Below are 26,099 nucleotides of genomic sequence, written 5' to 3' on the forward strand. Positions count from 1 at the left end.
TGATTCTGTGATTCTATGGTTATATTTCATGCAAATCTTGCATCCTATTCACACAAGCTCGTTTGAACCACTGAGATTTGCATCAGAAAACATCAAAGCTTCTTACTTTTTTCAGGGTCAGATCTGTGGGTCTCGCTTCCTTGAAGAATTCCCAGCTAGTGAGGAAGTCTTGGTGGAGGGCATGTTAGTGTTGCTCTTTTGGACACCTGCTGGCTGGGGGGGTTGTTTCTTTTTCATCACTGGAGTTTTGTTCTTGCTTTTAAATACCTTATTGGGGTCCAGCTTGTTTACAAAGGAATCAGCTTCTTCAGAGAGAAGAGTTGTGTTTATTGTTATGGGTTTATACATGTTAAACCATTGCTGAAAGACAGGATGATGGAGAAGGAGTAAGTTAAATATCAAACTATAATTATGCATTTTCTGCCTGTTTCTTCTCATCCTAGTGCCCTGATTTTAATCATAATCTGCATACCAATTTGCAATTTACAGGACTGTGCAAAGTCCCTTCTGATAGGGATACAGCCCTGGAGCTGCCTCACATTCCAGACAAGGAAGAGGAGAACCAGAAACAAACCTAACACTATTTTTCCTGCAGTGTAATTCCTATCAGGAGCAACTCTTAATCATCACAACACTTAAATAATATGAGGAAAAGCAAAGGGAGGAGATGAAACCAGGCCATTTTTATCTAGGCTCAGAGAAGCAGGAAAGATTAAAAACCTGGAATGAAAAAGTGCTTATGAAATATAAATCTTAGCTGCACTTCTCAAAAGATAGCCTGCCTCACTCTCTTCGTACATACGATATTATGGTTTTTTTTTTTAAACTCTTGACACAAAGGATTTTGTGTTTGTTTCTCTTCAGCCTGATTTAATGTCTAGAGGTGACCACAAGACTTTTTTTTTTGTTCCCATACGCCCCACAATTATGCCCTGAAGATCCTACATCTCAGTGCTTTTCCTATCCGTTGTCCATTGATGAAGTCATGAAATAAAACTGCAGGGGTTAAAGGATTACAAATCTGAGACCATCCTTACTGAATTATTTAAGAAGATAAACAAAAAATCAATACCAAATATAAATAGAAATCTGTTCATATATTGCTTTATGGCAAAGGGCTTTAATATACCATTCCTAAAGACCTTTGCAAACAATAATGGTTAACATACTAGGAGGATTTAAACTAACAAAGGCTGCAAATGATTAGAGAGTATATGAATAATTTCGGTAAGTTTTGAGAATACACTGAATATAATGAAATATTCTAGCAAGAAAACTACAAAAAAGGCAGAGCACAGACAAACGCTAGTATACGATGGACACAGCCCTGGCCACAAGGTAGTGCACAGTATGACAGGGAAGACACCAGAAATGCAAGGGGACAATCTGATAGAAGGGAATTCGACAGTGATTATAGCGAATAATTTCGGTGCACACACAGGGCTGAGGCAGGCAACATGTCGTGTGTAGGTTAAGTGCAGGACATTCAACAAGACCTGCCAGGCCTTGCCAGCATGCACTGTGTCAGCTCACACAAGGTGGAAGCTAAGTTAAGGCTGAAGGCCCAGTCAAGCACAGAGGAATAAACAGGAACCTCTAAGCGGGCTACTGGCAGAACAGGATGGCTACTTTAATGGTATAGAAGGTCTGGACTATCTGTACTTGGAGTTCTCCTATGAGTACTTCTGTGTTTGCTGGCATTTAAATTACTCTTCTAGGCACCATTTTTATCAAGATATTCCTTTGCAACTGATGAGGACAGAAGAAGAATTGGTATTCTTTGCTAGGCTGAAGTTGATAGTTCTCCTCTGGGCTTCTGTCTAATGTATGCCTGGACTTCTCTCTCCACCTAGTTAGCAGTGGGATCTTGTTTGGTGCTATGCCTAGAAAGCTGATCTAGACAAATATCACTTAAGACAAATGACTTTACATCTCCTCTAGCAGTCATGGAAATGGACGCTGGCCTCCAAGTCCAGAAAGCAAGCACTTAATTAGCTACCACACCTGTTAAAAGAGGTGAAAGGTAGAGATCAGTTAAGGTGAGAAAAGTATATTAACACCATGTTAGTGAATTTACTGATGTAAATGACTGTTAACGTGGTAGGAGGGAAGGGCTCATGGCCCCTACCATGGCTCAGTAGGAAGATCTAGTTAAGCCTACAGACTGTCAAAGGTTGGAAGATATTTTTCCCATCTATAATTAACACAAAATGCTGACAAGCTGGATTCTACTGTCTTACCTTGGCTTGAGGGCTGACTCCGTAGCTGGTGAAGGCATACTGCCACTGTGGGAGACCCAGGTGAGTGATGAGCAGGCGATAGTAGGCTGTGAAGGTTTTGGTGAGGAAATGCCAATACAGAGCTCTGTCTAGGAACCATATCTCTGTGTCTGGGGACACAACTAGAACCACACAAGCAGAAACTACATATTGTTGCTCTATAGCGATAAGAGATCAATCCCTGACCCACTGTCAAGTGGGAGACAAAACATAGTTATGGAAAAGGCTGCACCTTCTAAAACCCAGCATCCCTGACTAACACAGATGATTATCCACAGGAGAGTGGTTTAATGGATAAGAGCTTGATGTCTGAAGAAATCCTGATTTCTCTCCCAGGATCACACAATAGCCATTACAACCACTTTCCCCACTGTAAAACCTATGCAATCCTATTTCTATCTAGCCTGGGACTGACACTCTATATTGAACATCTTCAGACAACAGCAACTTTGTAATGTAATTTTAAGGCATTATCATGGCCAACATTTATCTGCCCCACAAAATATAAACAACTAACTCAGCTGTTGGTCATCTAGATTACTGTGTAAAGTCCGTAACTCATGGGACAGTGTATTCTGCCAACAAAAAAACATTTTGCAAAATCTCAAAACAGTGATTAAACATTTCTCTGGTGGCAACAACCTTTGAAGAAACCACCATCAGATTACCAGCATAAAAATAAGTGATTCGACTTGGAAAATGGAGACTGAATGCTGTCAATTAAGCACAGTCTCCTACGCTGACATCAGCAGCGGTAAACAACACTCCTTTCCCTTGTTCAGGTTATCCATTGCATGGACTGAAATCATTACCACTGAAAGCAAGATGACAAGCAGTAAGTTTCTGCCCTGGAAGTTAAAGTCATATCCAATTAAAAACACAAGATAACAAACAAAGGCTTTTCTCAGGAACAGGTGTACCACAATTGCATAATCCCACGGTGTACATGCACGTACACAAACACCTACTGACCTGTGCACTTTGACAGATGACAGCTACTTTATAAGAGACCTGCATGTTCCACTGATCCCTGATTGAAAGCAACTTTTCTGGTATGCTTTAGTAAGCACAGCTCATCTCATGTCTTTTGTTCTGCCTTTCAACCTCTCCCCAGCAAATTTTGACCTACCTGGGAGGTCTGCATGCACATTCAAGGAGACTGAAACAGTCTAAATTGGCCTGACTGAGATGAGGACTTTTTTGTCATCCATCTTTTGCTACTAAGCACTTTATGTTTCTTATTAAAACATAAGCGAATTGTTGTAAGACATGTAAGTCAGCAGACATATGTTAGCAGCTGAAAGTCTAGCTCACTGCATTACTTCAACATAACTGTCTGTCAGTTATATGTGAGTGCTTTCCTGTTTCAGTATACAATTACACTATGCATGAGAATTATTAAGTTATAACTTAGACTCGAATTTTAAAAGGAGGGAAAGCGTTATCTCCAACTAACCCACTGTAAGACTTAGCCACCGAGATCAGCAGAGGCTGGATGTCTCAGTAAATGTCCATCTATAAATTGCAAAGGTCAAAATTTTATGATTCTATGTATATGCCTCCCAGATACAATCTGCAAAAAAAGATGGATAACTTTTCTCTTGTCAGTCTTACCTGGTTTAGTGTGCTTATAAACAAGACAAACTTTCCCATTCCCATTGCATGGGTCTAATTCAAAAATGAAACTACGAGAATCAAAGTGTGGTTTCTCTGGTTTGTCTTCATTACCTGAAAGCAGAAAAAAAATATCTTGAAACATGTTTGGGAAACTATGTGTCAGCTGCAGTCTATTCATTTAGCAGTTGTTAATAAATTAGCTGAGAAAGAACTAAACCAGACCATTATATTTATAATTCTTGGAAAGGACTATGTTCAGACAGAGGTCTGAATATAATCAAGGTTTCAGTAGGAAAACAGAATCAAAATCAGTTGGCTGAAGAAGACATCAAGCTGCCTTATAGTCCTTTCCTGGCATAAGGTAGCATCAGCTTTATGGATGTCAGACAACAGGTATCTTATCATTTCTTAACAATCTCCAGTGCTCACAATGCCATAATTTCCATGCAGCTAAATGCATGGTTATAACTTACAAGTTTTGCTCACACTGATCTTGAATCTTCTTTCCTGCAACTGAAGTCCATTATTTCATTCAACCCACCTTCCTTTTTTCTGGCCCTATCTTCTTATTTTCTGAAGAAGTCTATTCTTTTTCTGTCTATTCTGTCTATACTTTTTCTCTCGATAGAAGACCTTGATGAACTTGAAGAAAATACTTCTTCACACCTTCAGTGTGACATCAGCCTCTTTCTCAGCAGTCAAATGTTCTGACTCTCACTCAACTTCTGGCCCAAAACCAACTCAGAGCCTTTCTGCAGGCCCATTTTAGAATTGTGCAGCTGTAAACTCTTGTGGTATATAGTTTTGAATTTTAATGCTTCTGAGGAAGAAGAGGGACAGGAAAGTTGTACTCTTCAAAAGAGCACTCCATGAAATCAGGATGAGAACTCTTATGGGTTTCTAATTTCTACTCAATGCACCTTGTAAGTACATCAATGAAGGTCTTTGAGTCTAAATAGTTAAAAATGTAAAAAGGGGAAAAGGCAGAACAGGAGAATAGACAGATTGTTACAAACAAATGAAAATAATACTAGTGATTAAGAGTTAACAATCCCCAACAGATTCATGGATACACAGCATGTAAGTCTACATCTGAAAGTTCTAGGGGACTAAAAGAATATGTATTATGGTCCAGCAGAGACAAAAAAACATCTGTTCCCATCCAGGTGCTATATTGTAGCATTAACTCAAAAGGAAGGAAGCAGACCACTTGTTCTAAGCTGTTAACAGCACCTTACCCTCCTCATCTGTGTCATCTTCCAGGTCAGCAAGAGATGGTGCATTAGGCACGGTGTACATGGAGGAACCTCCAAGCCGACAAAGCTTTGAGATACTATTAATCACCATGGAGCCCAGGGGCACTGGGGTATCTGCAATAAAACAGATCATCAATTACATCCAGTACTAGGACAGCACAGAACACATTGCTTTTTCTCCAAACATATACTCAAGTCCTGCATTTTCGTCATAAGAATCCCAGGCAACCCTACAGACACAGGGAGGAGTGGCTGGAAAGCTGCCTGATGGAAAGGGACCTTGTGGTACTGGTGGGCAGTCGGCTGAACATGAGCCAGCAGTGTGCCCAGGTGGCCAAGAAGGCCAGTGGCATCCTGGCTTGTATGAGGAGTGGTGGTGAGCAGGACTAGGGAAGTCATCCTGCCCCTGTACTTGGCACTGGCGAGGCCTCACCTCAAGGGCTGTGTTCAGTTTTGGGCACCTCAGTACAGAAAGGACATGGAGGTGCTGGAGCAGGTCCAAAAAAGGGCAACAAGGCTGGTGAAGGGCTTGGAGAATGTGCCCTATGAGGAGAGACTGAAGGAACTGGGGCTGTTTAGACTGCGAAAAAGAGGCTGAATGGAGACCTTACTGCTCTCTTCCAATACCTGAAAGGTGCTTTCAGTGAGAGTGGGGTTGGTGTCTTCTCACTGGTGACAGGTGACAGGAGGAGGGGAAACGGCCTCAAGTTGTGCCAGGGGAGATTTAGGTTGGATATCAGGAAACACTTCTTAACAGAAAGAGTTGTTAAGCACTGGAATAGGCTCCCCAGGGAGGTGGTTGAGTCACCATCCCTGGATGTGTTTAAAAGCTGTTTGGATGTGGTGCTCAGGGACATGATTTAGCAGAGGGTTGTTAGAGTTAGGGTAGTATGGTTAGGTTGTGATTGGACTCACTGATCTTTAGGGTCTTTTCCAACCTAAGCAATTCTATGATTCTAAGCTCCTCTAAAACAGATGGGGATCCCAGCAAGCCTAGTTACAGTTAACAAAGTTGGGCTCCATGAGAGGAAAAAAAAAGGCCTTTTCAAACAACAGCAGGTCAGCATCTTCTGCCGCACTGCAAAATAAAGGAAATTTCAACTCACTTTTATTTGCTGTAATTTGGAACAAATCTAATTTCTATTATTCATTACAGAAAAGAAACTGCTATTCATATCACATCTTGGTGCTGTGCATATGAGAACTGCACTGCAGACTAGATCTGTGCTGCAGCTGCTAGTCCACTCCTGTGGAATTGGTTATTGAAAATCTTAGCTAGTAACATTCACCTCCACATAGCAGTTTGTTTTTGCTGCTGCCCTTGCTACAAGGAGCCACCCCTTCACATAGTACTAGACAGCCTGTTTTCTTCCACCTCACACATCCTTCTAAGCTCCACCCTAAAACAGGTTTTCATCAGTGTGATGGCATGTTCGTGTTCTCGAGAGAATTGTAAGGACTGGTCACTTGTCAGAAGCACTCCATCTGGCCACATAGCAGCATGGAGGGCTTCAGAATGCACAGAAAGATGGTTGCTTAAACAAGACCGTTATGGACCTTCTTGGACTCTGGAAACTTGTGTGCTCTGAAAGCCAGATTCTTCAGTGGTCACAACACTCCAAAATCCACTTGAAACATTATGGGACTTCAGTGCAGGTGTCACACCTGGTATTTCAAATGAAATCCCTCCTCCTCAGGAAAAACCCCATATTAAACTGCGTGACCTCTGCTCAGGTGCATGACTGAGTTGGGCTTCTATTAACCCAGAAAGAGAACTATGTGAGAATTGTATCTTCCACTTAAGTTGTGTAGGGTAAAAGGCAAAGAAGATAATCTTTTGCAACTGTCATGGTCTTTCTGCTTTTCTCCTTTGGGCTCAGTCAAATAGCTTCAACAGATCAATTTTCCTCAGATTACGGTCACCAGATGGAGCGGAGAGACATGGAAGATATTAATGTGAAGATAGCGATGTGAAGAACTTTCTACAGCACTCATTATGGTTCGTAATCCAATGAGTAATGGACAAACTTATGTGATAGCGAAGGACAGTTCCCTCCCAATACCAAAGAAGTAGAAAAAGAGAGAGGGATTATGCTGTCAGCACGAAGTCCTCATTCTGACCTTTTATTTGGTCTGCCAGTTTAAAATGAGTGCACACTCCAGGTAATCTGGATTGTATATACATATATTTTTAATGAGAAAGAGGCATTTTCTGTGGGTCACTCTTACTGCTTTTTGATAGGATAACTATCCTGGATAGATCTAGATCTATCTGTTTCTCTCTCCAAAAATTACAAAGAGAGTCTAGGTACTAGATTTAAAAAACATACCTAAATCTGGATGTTGACAGATGGCCAGTGTAATACAGAATAGTTTCTGTCATAAAGCCTTGTTTGGTTTTGAGAATGTGTTTGGCATTTGTCTCTTTTGCACAAGTTCAGCATATGCAAACAGCAGCTCTTGTCCTGGTGCATCAGTAAAGGACTTTTGATTTTTTTCCCCATCAAGATACTTCTAAACCAGCTTACAATCCAATGCAGATCTGCAATCACTTATTAAATCAGAGATCAGTTTTCTAGTGACTGATGAAGTTGCTAACTAGAAGCAAACAACTCAATTTTTTTCCAAGTTAAGGAACGGTCCTAGTTTTTCATTCAAACAGACTGCAAAAAGAAAGCTTGAGATTAAAGAGGTTCTGCAAAGGAAGGATTATCTGCAAGATATAAGGGCATCAGCTGAAACAAACACATGCACTTACCATCGATTTTTACACTCCAGGTCATTTGGAAGCCATCAGTCATCAGATAAAAGTTCTTTAAATCCTCAGGCAATATGCAGGCATTTTTCTGCAAATCACAAGAGGATTTAATTATTAAGGGGAAATGCAGAACATGCCTCAAACCCAAAGAGAAACTAAATATTGGTACAGAATTAGTTGCCACCAAGTGTCCTGCTCAGCTCCTACATGACTCAAATCAGGCCAAATATTTCAATCTAAACCTGGCAGAAAACTGCACATTTCTTAGACCATGCTATACTATCAACAAAGACGTAGAGGGAAAATTGGGAAAATTTCACAATTTTTGAACAATTGAGCAGTTCGTCACAGGACTGTTTCCCCACTGAGACAATATACTGAATGTCTTTCCAGGATCAGAGATATAAGGACATATTTGTTTTCATATATGTATGTCTTACAAGAATAGAGTTGCATTTTAAGTGAAGCCAGACTAAACCCACCTATTCCACTAAATCACGTATAATAGTAGCACAGTGACTTTTTTCTTCAAAGGGCTTTCAGTTCCAGGCAGGTGAGAGGAGAACAGATTCAATACAGCCCATAGTCAGGCAGATTTCACATTTCATTTAACAGTAAATGTGCACACACACAAACAATCACACTCACAGAAAGCCCGAGCCTGGTTTCATCCCACCACACTTTGGCACTGGGTCGGGGCTCCTAAGAATGCTTTCTCCTGAGCCAACTGCAAAAGGAGCAATTTTAAGAGCTTCTAAAAGCCAGGATCCTTCTCCTATACATATTGAGGTTGTAGAAGAAGCCTGCCTTAACTCAGACTCTCAAGTTAAACAACATATATGAAAAAAAAAGTTTAAAGGCTTAATCTTCAGAATAACTAAAAGCCCATATCAGAGCTATAGCCAATTGCAGGGACTGCTCCTGGAAATAGGTGCGGATCCTTCACACACGCAGATCCTTCACTCCCACTGATGCAAAACAGAACAGTACAGAAGCAAGTCAGTTTTAAAAAGATAAGCAACACGTATAACTAAAGGAGTTACTGGCTGCTTTGCAGTTGTTTGAGTGAAAAAAAGAGATCAAAAAAGATTGAAGTGAGTTTACATCTAAAGTGTCTTCAAACCCAGGATTCCAAGAGAGAATCAGACCCCAACATTCAAGAGAGTTTAATAATTGGAAGTATTAAAATATAATACTGGAAGCTGTGGCTTTGTCTTGCTGAATCTTTAAAAGTTCCAATGATACAGGTCCCACAGCCTCTGTATTAATTTCTCCAAGGGCTGCATTGCCTTCATTGAGAAAAAGATTTCCTAATTGCAGGTTAAATCTCCAAGCTGCAAAATTGTGGTCATTCTCTCTTTTAGTCCCAATGCTATTAAATCTTCTCAATGACACAAACAAGCCCTTTGGGAGATAAACCCTCATTAAACCAGAAGGACAGACAACTTCTTTAAAGCATAGGTCTGAGACATGTATATAGCTAAAGGATTCATGCAGCCTCATTTTACCAGGAAAATAAACAAATAATATGAAATCTGCCACAGTGTATCTGGTGACTTAAGTACTTTTGTGACAGGATTTTCAGCCTCTTCCAAAAATGGTTTACTTCTTCCATTCATCTAGTTTAAAAAATATCCTGTTGGACGTGGCCTGGTCTTCATGCAGTGAATTTGACACCCAAACAAGAAACTATGAGATTACAAACTTTAAGAGCATTAAGGTCAGCTGTGTTGTCCCCTGTATATAAAGCTAATCCTAGCACAGAGCCAGATGTTATTCAAGGATTCACAGCTTAGCCTCAGAGGCCTTGACAAGTTTCAGAGCAGCTACAGAATTGCCTTGGAGAAAGCAGAGGTGTCATAGTAACAGCTTTCTAGCATTCCCTCAGCTGAGACTGGATTTGTAACTAGAGATTGTGATAAGATTGTTCCCCATGTTTGTAGCCCGCACAAATCCAGTTGTCCGCCTGGATTTTGACTCAACGCCTCTATCCAACAGGACCTGCCTCCCAGCTGTACATTCAGCCACACTGCTGATTTCAGGTCATTATGGACTGACACAGAGAAGGACAGGTACTGTCCTTCTCCTGGCCATATTCCTTCCCAAGGATCTAGCCAGCCCTCCTGCTTGTTAAATCACAGTCATATAAAATCACAGAATCAAAGAGTGGTTTGGGTTGGAAGGGACCTTTAAGGCCATCTAGTTCCAACCCCCTACTACAGGCAGGGGCACCTCCTGCTAGACCAGGCTGCTCAAAGCCCCATCCAGCCTGGCCTTGAATGTTTCCAGGAATGGGGGCATCCATAACCTTTCTGGGCAACCTGTTCCAGAGGCTCACCACCCTCACATACTCACAGTAAAGAACTTCTTCCTCATATGTAGCCTTAACCAACCCTCTTCCACTTAAAAACTGTATCCCTCAACCTACTGCTACATGCCCTTATAAAAAGTCCCTCCCTGGCTTTCATGTGGGCCCCTTTAGTTCTTGGAAGGCTACAACGTCTCCTTGAAGCCTTCTCCAGGCTGAAGAGCTGCAGCTCTGTGTCTTTCTTGTGTTGGGGGCTGCAGATCTGGATGCAGTACTCCAGGTGGGGTCTCACGAGAGCAGAGCAGAGGGGCAGAATCATCTCCCTTGACCTGCTGGTCTGCTTCTCTTGATGCAACCCAGCATATGGTTGGCCCTCTGAGCTGCAACTGCACGTTGCCAGCTTATGTTGAGTCTTTCATTAGTTGACACCCCCAAATCCTTCTCCTCAGGGCTGCTCTCAAGCCATTCCATGCCCAACGTGTATGTGTGCTTAAGACTGCTCCAACCCAGATGCAGGATGTTGCACTTGGCCCTGTTGAACTTCATGAGGTTGGCATGGGCCCACACCTCCAGCCTGCCCAGGTCCCTTTGGATGGCACTCTTTCCCTATAGTGTGTCAACTGCACCTCTAAGATTGGTGTTGTCTGCAAACCTGCTGAGGGTGCTCTCGATCCTACTGTCCATGTCACCTACAAAGAACAGCATTGGTCCCAACACTGATCCCTGAGTTGTTACAGTTCCTGTCCTCTAAACTCTGTCATGCACACAGTGCAGGAGCCTTTAACCCACACACAGCTTTCAATCCCGCACGCTAAATAATGTACTTTTCAGGCATATCCAAATTTATGCCTACAGACTACTGATGGTAAGTCCCAGATACTAATGACTTTGCAGCTTACAAGTAGACAGTGTGCTTTACTTGGCCCATTAGCAGTCCAGTTACTAACACAGTACTTTCCTAACCCAGTTTCAGAAAAACTCCAGAAATGAGTACTACTGAAGCAGAGAGTCTGATACTGGAGAAACTTTGAGAAGAACTTACTGTCATTTAATGAGAGCCTGCTGATGGCCAAGGGCCTGGTGGTAAGTTTCAGAACATTACTAAAACACATGGACATATCTGAAGTTCTTCAAATGCCTTTAGCAACACACCTTATTCTTAGGGTTCTTCTCAGTTCTAAATATTTATAATTTCATGCTGCACTTTCACCACTTCTAATTCCAAGCTGTATCTGCAAGAACAGCGCCTATGTTTAAAACTACAAAAAACAGAAAATATGACAGACCTGCTACAAAGAGTACAAATGTTTACACAGTACTTTTTAACATCCCACCCCTCAATTCTGTACTGACCTACCTCAGCAGTAAAAACATATAGGAGAACGGCTCCCTTGACTTCAGTGGGTGTTTTCCTGTAAGCAGTTGAACTACATCAATTGGAATGACTAGTCCCTGCATAAAAGTCATATCTGGGAAGGCATTCTGCTCTGAATCTTCCTTTTCTGGAAGGCAAGAACAGCGTGTGCGTGTTCTTCCAACTTTATTTTTGGATTCTCCTAAATAAGTCCTCTTGGATGACACTCCAAGTGGTGCTTTAAAATGCTGTGCAAATCTGGGGCCCATATAAACTCAAAAAAGCTTTATTAGTACCTATCTCTTCCATCTGACAGAGAGAACTGACCAGTATGTCACACTGTGCTTAGCTACATGACTTCAAAACAGCAATTTTCTGACAGTAGAGTCAGATAAACAATCCATTATTAAATATAAAAGATAGGCTTTCTCTCAAGAAGCTGTATTCCCTCTGATCAACTGCAGTTTCCATGATTGGTGATCTCCAAACTTGTCAAATACAATCTTCCTAATAACTTGTCAGAAAGGGCTTAACCACAGCCCTGTTGAGCAGCTGTTTTTACCCCAGTCATCTGGTTACACTCATTTGCTCTTAAAACAGAATATCCCAAATGACCAATACAATGCGTGAGGTCTCTTTCGGTTGTTGTCCATAATATCCTCAAGTGGTCTCTCAACAAAGCACAGTCCACTGATGGCAGACAATATTACATATAACATACTGAGAAATTCTTGTTCACCTGTTGTAACCTTTATCCAGGTATGGCTCCCAGGACCAGGCTCCTTGTATTTTCAATCCCTTCCACTTATGAAAAGGCACAGGGCTGGAGTGGGCCCAATTCCCTGCTGCACAGAACATGATTTGCTAGTTTTCTTGAAGATGGTGTGGTGTAGCCACTACTTTATATCAGAATATCATAAGGATCCCCAAGATGAGAATGCTGTGTCAGAATCATCAACTGCCATCCAAAGGTTTCCAACCTGTTCCCTTTCAGGCAGCTTGAGGAAATACACTTGTCTTGTGCACCAGTTCCGCTGGATTCACTTTCCCAGCTCTCACATGCAGGATTATAAGGCAGATTCAAGGCTGGCAGAGTCTGTGTGTTCCTGGGTGTCACGGACTGCAAGTCTACCTAATGCTCTTGGAGAGCACTGCAAAAAGATGGAAAGAAAAGCCTCTGTGGATTTATGCACCCACATACAGATCTTTGAGTCAAAATGAGATATGGTAAACATGCTGAGGAAGATGTCTAAAAGTGCCAGGAACAATCACCTCAGTTCCCAGTCAGATTGATCTGAAGTTTCTGAATTGTCTGGCAGCCTAAGACAGCCCACAACAGTAAAGTCCCAGACTACATGAGGCCTTTTGTCAACAAAGAGTATAAGAAGAAACAAAAAATTTGTCAACTAGAGTTGCAGAATATCAATGCTGCACAGCATTACTGGGCAAGGATCACTAAGAGCAAGTTGATGGCAGTTTGGACACTGTGTACAAGCCAATTATAGGGACAGGCAAAATTCATTTCATTTTGTATGGCTTGCTCAGATGCAGAGGTCTGGGACTCTCAGCTCCCCCTAGCAGATGTAAATTTGTATTTTTGAAAAGCAAAACAATGAGCTGAGTGACTTATTTCTAATCTGGTTGAAGCAAAAAGAAAATTTAGAACAGACTCTGTCACTGCAGATACCAGAGTGTTTCCTGGACATAATTTAGTATAATGGCTGCTTTTACAAACTGCACATGGGGAATAGCAAGGCAGTTGCCAATCTAATTTTAAGAGTGGCAACTGATTCATAACAAGATAGTTATTAGCACTGGCATTTCAGTGGCCTGAAAACTGTCTTTACTCTCCCTTGTACTGCTTGTCTCGCTTTCCTTGGGAAAAGATAACATCTTGGCAGCTATGAAACATTAGGAAACATGAAAAAAAATTACCTGCTTTCACTAAAATTTTTTGGAATTCTGTAAGTTTTAGGGGAAGTGATATTACCCATACAAATACTTGATGAACACATATCTCAAATATTTCTGTGAGTGTCCAGATTTGTAAAAAAAAAATAAAATACCCAAGATTGATCTCGGGTATGCTTTTCCAACCTGTGTCTACAAAAAGCCTTGGAAAAATCTCTTTTGCTCTCCTGCTGTCTTACTGCACTGTAACCTGAAATAAAGCTTGCCTTCCTCTGCAGAACTCATGGCACTAACTGGTGATAAGGCTTTAAAACTTCCATCATTATAGTCAGTTAAATACTAGTACAAATCAGGCACAGCTCATTTTAATAAACAGAGCTGGTTGAGAGAAGCAATGCAATGCATGTTGCCAACATTGTTAAAATACAAATTTAATCATTCGTAATTAAATAATTCTGGTTTTCTTATAAGAATTTCTGTATGCTATGGATTCTCTCTTGGCAGAAATACCTTCCCTCTCAAAGCTGAAATGAGAATGAAAAAAAAAATGCTTCTAGAAAAACATTTAGAAAAAAAGTCTTAAAAACAGATCTTTTATTTGGTGAGTCTCAGTAGAAAGAGAGGATTCTTTTGGAGAAAAGAGTACAACTTCGGGAATAGTTTGATCAACCTTCTCTTCACTGCACTGAAACCTCCTGCAAATATTTTCCTACCAAATAAGTAGAGAGAGTTCAAAAATACAGGCTGTGACAAGATCTAATTAAAATCTCAGCTACGGAGTAAGGCATTATATGCACAACTGTTGCCACCTAGTGGCTATGAGAAAGCAGGGATGCAAGTAAACTCAGTGTTATAACCTTGCATTCAGATTCAAGTAAGAGGAGCTTGGAGAAAAGTTCATCCTTGAAGAGCCTTGTAAAATGTTGAACAATTGTCATGCAGGACATCCTGCAGTTATGTGGACTGTGTTGGACATTAGGCTTCATCTCCAAGTTCAGGAAATACTGGAAAAAATACACTTATCTTTTAACCCAGGAAAGGAGATTTAAATTCTATTAATGCAACTGGAAGCAAAAAGGAAAAAAAACCAACAGCAAACTCCTTCACTATTATTAGTCCAGTCCAACTGTGTCTACTTAATCTTCAGGTAAGATACAAAAATAAATATTTCTATAAATATATCAACAGTAAGAGGAGGGCTAGGGAGAATCTCCATCACTTGTTGGACGCTGAGAGCAACTTGGCGAACAAGGATCAGAATAAGGCTGAGGTACTTAATGCCTTCTTTGCCTGTCTTTAATAGTAAGACTTGTTACTCTCTGGAAACACAGCCCTTTGCTCTGATAGATAGGAATGGGGAACAGAATAGGCCATGCCTGATTCATGATGAGATAGTTTTGGACCTGCTCTGAAATCTGGATGCTCACAGGTCCATGAAGCTGGATGGATTGTACTCTAGAGTGCTGAGGGAGTTGGTGGATGTGGTTGCCAAGCCATGCTCTGTCATTCTTAAGCAGTCCTGGCTAACCGGGGATGTCCTGGCAGACTGGAGACTAGCAAATGTGACACCCATCTTCAAAAAGGGCTGGAAAGATGATCCTGGGAGCTAGACCTATCAGTCTCACCTTGGTGCTATAGAAGGATATAGAACAGATAGGTAACCCTGGGAGCCATCATGGACAAATTAAAGGTCAACCAGGGCATCAGGACCAGTCAGCATGGCTTTAAAATCACAGAATCACAGAATCATAGGGGTTGGAAGGGACCTCCAGAGATCATCGAGTCCAACCCCCCTGCCAAAGTAGGTTCCCTACACCAGGTCGCACAGGTAGGCATCCAGGCAGGTCTTGAACATCTCCAGAGAAGGAGACTCCACCACCTCCCTAAGCCGTTTCCCCTTGTCCTGTCTCCACTCACCACTGAAAAGAGTCCGGCCTCGCCATTCTGCCCCCAACACCTTGGGTATTTATAGACCTGGATCAGGTCTCCTCTCAGTCTTCTTTTCTCAAGGCTGAACAGACCCAGTTCACTCAGCCTTTCTTCATAGCAGAGATGCTCCAGGCCCCTCACCATCTTTGTGGCCCTCCGCTGGACTCTTTGCAAGAGATCCCTGTCTTTTTTGTACTGGGGAGCCCAGAACTGGATGCAGTTCTCCAGACGACAGTACTCCAAATGGTAGATCCTGTCTGACAAACCTCATTTCATTCTATGACAAGGTGACCCACTTAGTGGATGAGGGTAAGGCTGTCGATGTGGTCTACCAGGATTTCAGTAAACCCTTTGACACTGTCCACCACAACATCCTTGAGCAGAAGCTGGCTGCCCACTGTTTGGATGGCATACGCTCCACTGGGTGAAAGACCAGCTGGATGGCCGGGCCCAAAGAGTTGTGGTCAAGGGAGTTAAACACAGTTTTACACCAGAGCAGCATCCTGCAGGGCTCGGTGTGGGCAACTCCTATTTAACATCTTTATTAAGAAGCTTGATCAGGGGACTGAGTGCACCCTCAGAGTCTGCAGATGACACCAAGTTGGGAGGGAGTGTTGATCTGCCTGAGGGGAGAAGGGCACCACAGAGGGACCTGGATAGACTAGTTTGATGGGCCAATGTAAACAGTATGAGTTTCAATAGCGCCAAGAGTTGAGTCCTGCATTTTGTTCACAACAATCTCAGGCAACCCTACAGATGAGTCTGTGGGAGAGGAGTGGCTGAAAGCTGCCTGACGGAAAGAGACCTTGGGGTACTGATGGGCAGTCGGCTGAACATGAGCCAGCAGTGTGCCCAGGTGGCCAAGAAGGCCAGTGGCATCCTGGCTTGTATGAGGAGTGGTGGTGAGCAGGACTAGGGAAGTCATCCTGCCCCTGTACTTGGCACTGGCGAGGCCTCACCTCAAGGGCTGTGTTCAGTTTTGGGCACCTCAGTACAGAAAGGACATGGAGGTGCTGGAGCAGGTCCAAAAAAGGGCAACAAGGCTGGTGAAAGGCTTGGAGAATGTGCCCTATGAGGAGAGACTGAAGGAACTGGGGCTGTTTAGACTGCGAAAAAGAGGCTGAATGGAGACCTTACTGCTCTCTTCCAATACCTGAAAGGTGCTTTCAGTGAGAGTGGGGTTGGTGTCTTCTCACTGGTGACAGGTGACAGGAGGGGGGGAAACGGCCTCAAGTTGTGCCAGGGGAGATTTAGGTTGGATATCAGGAAACACTTCTTTACAGAAAGGGTTGTTAAGCACTGGAATAGGCTCCCCAGGGAGGTGGTTGAGTCACCATCCCTGGATGTGTTTAAAAGCTGTTTGGATGTGGTGCTCAGGGACATGATTTAGCAGAGGATTGTTAGAGGTAGGGTAGCATGGTTATGTGCTGGTTGGACTTGATGATCTTTAGGGTCTTTTCCAACCTAAGCAATTCTATGATTCTATGATTCATAATTTACTTCCACAATTAACCTAGTTTTTCATTAGGAAGAAAAAAGCTGAAGTCTTGTTTTGATAACTTTGAAACAAAGTGTTGGCTGAAGCATTTCAAAGTTTGGTTTTACAAGGATAGTTCAAATTTGGAACAAAACGAAATGGATTTTGAGGATAAGACCACCTGGAAATGAGAACAACAACATGCTCTGCAGGGTCAGCCATCTCCACTCTACAGAAAAAGGAGTGAACTCCCAGATCTGAGCTGGCTCACAGCCAGGGTGCTTCTGATTTTCCAGCCCAGTTATTCCAACACCTGAACAACAGCTAAACGAAATCAGGAATCAGTTCACATGAAGATGAAAAACCATACATTTCTGCCTGACCACAGTTATTGGCTACTGTACATGTTTTAGATACTAACACAGGTAAATTACAAATAAGTGACACCAATCAGGATGGGATATTACTAGACCTAGCACAACATTTTAGAAAAAAACTGTGCATAGCATGATATTAAAGGGGAAGTTATTTTAGGTAGTGGAAACAAGTGCAGCTTCTGTGATCATGTGTATTCAGGCATAGTCAGAGTTCGATGGCAGATTATTCTTCCAGCTCCATCCTCAACTATGTTCCAAAGGTGGAAGAGGTACAACCATCCCTTCCCAGCACATGAGAAATAACTAGAAAACAGTTACTCTCACATGGTCACGGGACTGATAAATGCACGTACGCTCAAAAAAGAGACTTAAATGTCACCTCTGTCCACCAAAGTCCCATGAGTGTTCACGAACGGACAGCCTGGTAGAGTGAAGTCAGCTATTGGGGTGATGAGTTAGCACATGGACTACAGTCTTCTTGAACAGATACTGGGACATACTCCAAGGAAAAGATTGGGTGTGTAGCCAAAGAGAAAGCGGGGGTTATGAGAAATGGAAGTGATTAGCTGAAAAGTGGAATGGATAATTGGAATGGATTGGTGGCTCATAGGTAATTTCCAGCTTCGGGCTTTCACCTTTAAAACCCATAAGTAAAAAGAGCCTAATCTTGCCGAAAAGTGTGTTGGAGAATGACTTCAATCCTGAGTCAGACAATGTCTGGTTTCCATTGAGTCACTAATATTTCTTCTTAGAGGAGTTGTTCTGAACATCTCTAAGCTAGTGATATTTCCCTAACAGATCAGGTGCATATGGCAGCCTAAAAGCAGAGTAATAACTGATTAAAAAAAGACCAAAAACAAAACAAACAAACAAGAACCAACAACTTGCATCAAACTTGCTAACAGGCGGCATCACAAACACAAGATAGCCATTGCATTAGACATTCTCCATGGACTGCTGTATGTTCAGACTAAGCTCATTGCAGAATTATCACAAAAATACTCACTTGCTCCCATGAAATAATTGCATGGCGATCAGCTGGCTTCTTTTCCACTAATGTCACATCAGAAACACCTGGTGAAGTCTCTAAACGGAAAAGAGGAGCATGTTTACTGCTGGCATGGGTGAGACCAAGCATTGTTAGGCATATAGTTTTGCAAATTAACCTGAATGACAACTCGGAAAATGGCATTAATAACTGGAGACATCGTGCTTGTGACTGAGCAGTCACTTTCACTTTCCTGTAATGTGTGTCTTGACACAAGAATGCCTAGTGCTGCACAAGATGCCACCCCCCGATGGCTGAGATACACATAATACCTTATGCACACACATTACCTGTGCGATCTGGTGTAGGGAACCTGCTTTGGCAGGGGGGTTGGACTCGATGATCTCTGGAGGTCCCTTCCAACCCCTACAATTCTGTGATTCTGTGATTACATATACATATATGCATTAAGAAATAAAACAAGTGTGCATCTGCATATGTGCATGTACACAAGGACATTCTGCATTCAGAGTCTGGTCATTTGCAGATACTTTATTGAAAAATCAACCATGGCAACTGGGCAAACTCAAAGTAAAGAAGAATCTCTGTTTGTAAGCATGCCCTGTGGTTTCAGCTGGGTATGATACGCTCAGCTTGACATAAGATGTCATGCAGTGTTACTATGAATTTTTAACAACCATAATCCACAAAGACAGGTGCATTTCCGTTCTGAGTTTAGGGATCAGAATCTGGTCCTGCTGAAAGGACCTGTATGGGCAAACATCAGTTCTCTGCAATCCCAGCTGGACACATGCACATCTATTATAAGCATTGAGCTCATCATTTATAAAAATCATCTGAATATTTTATGAAAAAGAATGCTACATAAATGCAAGATACTAATCTAGATGGTGCTATCCTTGCAGGTGTATGACAGTAGAACAGTCTCCCTTGCACTTATTATTTTATAATGTTTTACTTCATCTACAGCCAACCAAAATAGTTCCCACTGACTTCATTCACTTTGGAACTAATCCAAAAATACGACTTACTTCTTGTTGTGGGAATTGCAAGCCCAGCACATAGGGCTGTAGAGTAGAAATGATCACTATGCAGAGCTTTCAAGACTGGCTCTGCTGTGAAAGTATTGGCTACCAGAGCAGTCACACATATTGTAATTGCTTTCTGATAAAATATACACAGTGCAGTAGACAGGAAAGACAGGCACCAGAAAGCTTTAGTTTGGTTTTTATCTCCAGAGCTAGGCTTTTAATTCTTACAGTGGTGTTGCCCTTGTCTGCTCTGCTAGCAGAAGAGTAACACTCAGATTAAGGAAGCCTGAACTTTGTTTTAATTTTCTTTTTCTTTTTAAATTGGATAGAGAACTTAAAAGATAAAATATAGCATCAGAAAACCAAACTCCAAGTAAAAATAAAAATAGTAGGTCACCTAAGTAATCCTTCTAGCCAATGCCCCAAGATACAAAGACTCTCTGATGCTTTGCCAAGTTTTACTTCAATCATTGGGTGCCTGCTTGGGGGATCTGCCTCTTGCTCAAAAGCCTTTTGTACATATTCTCTGTCTAAAGAAGTGTGGGGAATCGATGATCTAACCGGTCTTTTCCTTCTAAGCTATGCAAGTCTTAAAACATGCTAAGAGATTATAATAACAGAGTAATTGTTATTTCTATGATCAAAGAAAACAGCAGGGATATTTAATTCATCATACACAAAGGCTCAGCTGGGATGATGGAAAATTTAATATCCTATCAGTCATAGGAAGATGTCTAAGAATAAGTGAACTGCAACTTCTAAAGAGGTCTAAACCAAATCCAAGATCAAAAGAAAAAGAAACTCCATCTTAAAATCCTGAATGTTATGTTAAAAACACCCTGTGGGCGAACTGAATACCACATTTAACAGATCTGTTTAAGTATAGATGGGAGCTCCACTAAATATTAAGGAGGAAAAAAAGGGTAAGTCTGCCATGGGTAGCTTTCTCTTCCAGATGGAAAAAAAATAATCAGAAGGCCAATTAGGTTAGAGAAAAGATACAGGATAAAGCTTAGCTAGTTGAGAGCACTCTTCCCAATTAACTCCTCTGAATGCAGATCACAGTAAAATGAGTCCTGTTTTCTGGAAATTCCATGTGGAAGCTTCCAAAAATGGTTTGCAGTATTAATCTGAAAGACTTGACCATAATAATGGTTGAAGGACAAAGCCGCAGCAGGAAATCACGGTACTGTCAGTCCTTAAACTACTGCTAATACTTTCTGGAAATTGGATAAACATTCAGGATCTTTGTGGAACTGTCCACGTTGTTACATTTTAGTGAATAAAGAGGTAAAGGCTGAAGCATAGCCGAGCTCTGGACAGTCCTGAACAGTTAATACCAGCTACTCAGATTTAGTGGGCAAATTCCAGAAAGGCTGATTGCCATTAGTTACAGAAGTTCAGCAAACTGAGTCGTACTGGAGAGGGAACAAGATGCTTCTCCCCCTAAAACTATAGCCTCCATAATTCTCCTGACAAACGTCAAACTTTCCAGAGACTTCCACAAAGAACAGGAGTTTGACAAACAAACAAGCAAAAACTCCCTATGTAGAATTTATCTACAGAATTTGGTTTCTGAAATGGTACCATGAGCATCTTCATAAAGGTATTAGAAAATTGGGCCTCAAGCTCCCAATTAGTAGACATCCAAAATTTTGTCATTTGAAAGGCATGTGTTGAGTTTCATCACACAATCACGCTTATTTTCTAAAAAAATGTTTAAAAAACTGAAGAGTTTTTAAAAGTGACCACCGTTTTTATGTCATACCAGGCAGAAAGGCATCCATGAGATTCATGTGACACATTAGATTTAAAATAAGGTAACTTCTAGGTCTGTAGCCTACTAAGACATATTTCTTAATCAGATAGCTTTCGTTCTTTGAAAGAAACAAACTCTGAAAAGATACGTAATGGTTTCCCCAAATTTTCAGTTTGGGTAATCTGAATTAGAATCATAGAATCACCAAGGTTGGAGAAGACCTAAAAGATCATCCAGTCCAACCGTTCACCTATTCCCAATAGCTCCCACTAAACCATGTCCCTCAGCACAACATCCAGCCTTTCCTTGGACACCCCCAGGCTCGGTGACTCCACCACCTCCCTGGGCAGTCCATTCCAGTGCCTGACCACCCTTTCTGAAAAGTAATACTTCCTCATGTCCAGCCTGAATCTCCCCTGCCGTAGCTTGAAGCCATTCCCTCTGGTCCTATCACTAATGACACGAGAGAAGAGGCTGACCCCCAGCTCACTACAACCTCCCTTCAGGAAGTTATAGAGAGCAATGAGGTCTCCCCTGAGCCTCCTCTTCTCCAGGCTGAACATTCCCAGCTCCTTCAGCCTCTCCTCATATGGCCTCTGCTCCAGACCCCTCACCAGCTTTGTTGCCCTCCTTTGAACACGTTCCAAGGGCCTCAATGTCTTTCTTGCACTGAGGGGCCCAAAGCTGGACACAGTACTCGAGGTGCGGCCTCATCAGTGCTGAATATAGGGGAACAATCAACTCTCTGCTCCTGCTTGCAACACTGTTTCTGATGCAAGCCAGGATGCCATTGGCCTTCTTGGCCACAAGGGCACACTGCATGCTCCTGTTCAGCCCAGCACCAATCATTACCCCCAGGTCCGTTTCCTCTACGCAGTCCTCCAGCCACACCGTCCCAAGCCTGTAGCGTTGCCTGGGGTTGTTGTAGCTGAAATGCAGGACCCGGCATTTGGCCTTATTGAAACTCATCCCATTGGCTTCAGCCCAGCTCTCCAGCCTTTCCAGATCCATCTGTAGGGCCTCGCTACCCCCAGGCAGATCCACACTTCCAGCCAATTTGGTGTCATCTGCGAATTTACTGAGGGTGCACTCGATGCCCTCATCGAGGTCATCAATAAAGATATTGAAGAGGACAGGCCCCAGCACCGACCCCTGGGGAACAGCACTCATGACCGGTCGCCAGCTGGATTTAACTCCATTCACCACTCCATTCACCAATTAGTATGGTGATGTAGATCTCATGCATTACACTACTTCACTCGGCACAAAATGTGTGAAGTTTCCAGAAGAAATGGACAGACTATTAAAACAAAACAAAACAAAACAAAACAAAAAATAGAAAAAAGAAAACATTCCAGCAACAGACTAGGGTTTGCACTGCCATCTTGTACAATACACAATGTAGGAAAGGCTAGTAATTTTATGAAAAGATCTGCTAACGGATGCATTTTCCATGATGTTGATCGTCAGTTATTCTACCTTTTAATGCTTTTGGAGTAAAGTGATGGGGAAATTATGAACTCATACTTGGAAAACAAAAAAAAAAACAACACCCAAACAACAAAGGAAAACAGATCCTGAAAATCATAGAATGGCTTCAGTTGGAAAAGACCTTAAAGACTAACCAGTTCCAAACTTTCTGCTGTGGGCACAGTTGCCCTCCACCAGCTCAGGCTGCCCAGGCCTCCATCCATCCCCACCTTGAGCACCTCCAGGGATGGAGCACCCACATCTTCCCTGGGCAGGCTGTGTGAGGATCTCACCGCTCTCTGAGTAATGATTTCTCCCTGATATCTAACGTAAATCTCCTTTCTTTTAGCTTAAAGCCATTCATTATCCTATCACTAAGACATTGGGCAAAAAGTTGTTCCCCCTCCTGTTTATATGACCCCTTCAAGCACTGGAAGACTGTGATGAGGTCTCCTTGGAGACTTCTCCAGACTTAACAAGTCAAGCTCCCTCCCTCCCTCTTTGCAGAAGAGGTGCTTCAGTTCTCTGATCATCTTCACTGCCTCCTCTGGACCCACTCCAACAGCTCCACATTCTTCTTGTGCTTGGGGCCCCGGGCCTGGACACAGTACTCCAGATGAGGCCTCATGAGAGGAGAGTAGAGGGGGACAGTTACTTCTCCTTCCCTGTTTCCATCCCTCTTTTTATGCACTCCAAGCACTGTTGGTAAGAAGCCCAATCAGAAGTTTTCAGAAAAAAAAAAAAACACTGCACAGAATCTGGGCTCAAAACACTATCCTCACTGATGCCTGTGACAGGAATTTTGCCCTGATCTTTTAATCTCATTTGTCTAAGAGGCAACCCAAGAACTTTTGTGATTAGTGATAAACTTCAGGTACCTGATCACAGAAAGGCATAGGTTGGAAGGGACCTTAAGTTCACGCAGTTCCAACCCCAAGCTATGGGCTGTTGCTCCCAACCAGATCAGGCAGCCCAGAACCCCATCATCCCAGCCATGAGTGCTTCCAGGGACTGTGGAAGGGCCTCAGCACGCTTTGAGTAAATTATTTCTTCCTGACATCTAACCTACATCTCCCCTCCCTTAGTTTAAATCCATTCCCTCTTGCCCTATTGAACAGATTGTTCAAGAATTCGAACCCCTTCCTGTTTGTAAGATCCCCTCAAGTACTGGAAGGCAGCAGCGAGGCCTTTCTCTCTGTCCTGCAGTGAAGAAGATGGATTAAATAATGACACCAGCAACTGTGGGCTTTAAAATCCCTAAGAAAACACTCCGCAAATTGCTGCTTGTAACGCTCCCGTATGCAAGGCTTAGGACAGATGCCTGTTTTTCCAACCACAGCTCCATGCCAGACAGAAGGCCGGAGGAGCCTGAATTCACCACGCTGATCGCCGGAGCCTCCACCAGCCACGAGCCCAGAGCCCACCTGAGGGCTGACGAGTAGCTGAAGTGTGCTCTTCCTTGCAGCCCGACTTTCCCACTGCCCACCACCCACCACTGAAGATCCTCTTCCCGGCGCCCACCCAGCCACGCCCCGCACCCGCCGAGCGCTCACCCAAAATACGCGTCACCCCTAGGGTGAGCTTGTCCAGGTGGGGCCTGATGCCGGCGGAGGGCTTCTCCTCCATCTCGGCAGGGCGCTGCCCGGCGCCCCTCACACCGGCGAGACCGATGCGCGTGTGGGTGTGTGAGTGGGGAAACGCGCGTGTTTGTCCTTCTCCCAGCCCGTAGCAACGCTAGGCCGCGGGGTGCGCTGGGAGCTGTAGTCCTTCCCGCCCGGTCAGCCCGCAGCGGCAGCGGTAATTAACGCCCGCTGGACTACCACTCCCACAATGCCCCGCTCTTCCGCCCGGCTGCAGGGAGAAGGCGGCGCGGGCAGCCAATAGGCGCCAAGCACTGGGGGGGCGGCGGGGGGCACTCTGGGAGTGGCGGTTGTTTCAAGATGGCGGAGGTGGCCCCCGAGCCGGGCGGGGATGTGTATTGGAGCCGGGACAGTATCCTTTCACGGCCTGGAGGCGGGCGCTGGCGCCAGGGGGCTGTGTGAAGAGGAGGGAGAGGGGCGGGAGGGAGGGCAAGAGGCAGCCGTGGGGTGGGGGGGGCAGCGGAGTGGGGAAACTGAGGCAGGGGTTGTAGCCTCGGATGGGGGTGGGGGGAGTCCGAGGGACTGCGGTCCTCGCAAAGGAGGTACGGGGGATCGCGGTGTGTGGGGAGGGATCCGGAGCCCGTCCTGCGGGCTGGGACCGCTGGGTCCGTCGGCACCTTAGGGTGTAGCAAGGAGGGAATGAGGGGACACGGAGGTGTGGAAGGGAATTCGGCAAGGGTACGCTGAGCTGAAGGTTCAGGCGGCACGAAAAAGGTGTGGAAAGTACGTCTTTTGTGACTGGAGTGGGATAGCTATTAGGGTGAGCCTGTGGGCACCCGGGAGCTCCGTGTGTGAGAGGTGAGCGCCAGGCCGAGGTGGTCTGCAGGAGGTGTGCAACTGCAGTGCTCGGCATGCAGGTGGAGCACACAGCCGTTGTGCTGTTGGGGTGCAGCACGAGAAAGGCTGGCTAGCAAGGTAGGCTTATGTGGCTCAGACATGCTAAAGAGCTGGCATTGGTGTTTCGACTCATAAAGCTGAGTGAGAGGCTTGGCTGACTTAGAAGACCTGTAGGTTGAAGGTGTGGAGAACTAATGTGACATGACGGGAGGTCTGGCCTGCATTCAGAGCCAGGCTGGATGTGGCTCTGGGCAGCCTGGTCTGGTGGTTGGTGATCCTTCACATAGCAGGGGCGTTGAAACTAAATGATCATTGTGGTCCTTTTCAACCCATGCCATTCCATGGTTCTGTGATATGATTCTATGAAATTTATGTGCTGATATTTAGCTGTAGGTCAGAGGGACTTGAGGCATTGCAGTTGCTGGCGCTGAGGTTTTGAGATTTCAGCCTCAGCCAGAAGTGATTCAAAAGAAAGGTATGCGTGAGTGCTCTTGTATTTATGTTTGATTGCCCACACACTCCAAAACAATGCACGAGTGGAATGGGCCAGCCATCCAAAGGGCTGTGTAGGGGGCACTTTGTTATAAATCTTGGAAGATTTCTAATTTGTGCTTAAAAAAATTTATATAGGGCAACTTTCTCTTTCATATCAGATCTGTTGCTGCAGTGTCACTACCCAGTTTAGCTGTGAAAAAGTTGATAGAGTTACAATTGCTGTATTTGTGTATTTTTAACAATTGATTATCAGGTGACAAGTTATCTCCTATGACCGTATACGGTCTTCAGAGCACACAATAGCATTGCTCTCATGCATCAAGATATTCCAAGGAATCTTCTGTTATATGTGTTTTTGCAAGTGAATAGGGTTGCTTCCAGTTTTAGAAAAGGTTAAGTACACTGAAATAGGTCAATCCCAAGAATAAATAGTATAGTAGATGCTTTTAAAGAAGAGGGGTTTGGGTCTTGGGAGATTTGGTAATATTGACTTACTAACCAAGGAAAATTGAACTTTTCTCTGTAATTGCCAAATAGATGCTGCATAGCGAGGCAGACTCCAATATACTGCACTGCTGTGCGTCTCTAGTTT

The 26,099-nt window shown here is 43.4% G+C and overlaps 2 protein-coding genes across 2 annotated transcripts in view; one reads left to right on the forward strand and one right to left on the reverse strand.

Annotated features, from left to right (window-relative positions):
- Nucleotides 1-117: 117 nt before the first annotated feature.
- Nucleotides 118-24,161, reverse strand: TPGS2 (tubulin polyglutamylase complex subunit 2; the record flags this gene model as incomplete). The annotated part of the gene is made up of 7 exons (XM_079548332.1): nt 118-360; nt 2,241-2,401; nt 3,894-4,007; nt 5,135-5,266; nt 7,911-7,998; nt 18,273-18,352; nt 24,089-24,161. 7 exons carry the CDS (start codon nt 24,159-24,161, stop codon nt 118-120), a joined length of 891 nt encoding a protein of 296 aa, XP_079404458.1.
- A 314-nt stretch (nt 24,162-24,475) lies between these two features.
- The window catches only part of KIAA1328, a gene marked incomplete at both ends in the record, with an annotated part of 180,897 nt that continues 179,273 nt past the window's right edge, over nt 24,476-26,099 (forward strand). The window contains one exon of the mRNA XM_079548838.1: nt 24,476-24,527. Within this exon, the coding sequence (XP_079404964.1) occupies nt 24,476-24,527 (52 nt within the window). The remainder of the gene's footprint in view (nt 24,528-26,099) is intronic.

The sequence above is a fragment of the Tetrao urogallus genome (genome assembly GCF_951394365.1).
Source record: "Tetrao urogallus genome assembly, chromosome: Z".
Taxonomy (NCBI): domain Eukaryota; kingdom Metazoa; phylum Chordata; class Aves; order Galliformes; family Phasianidae; genus Tetrao; species Tetrao urogallus.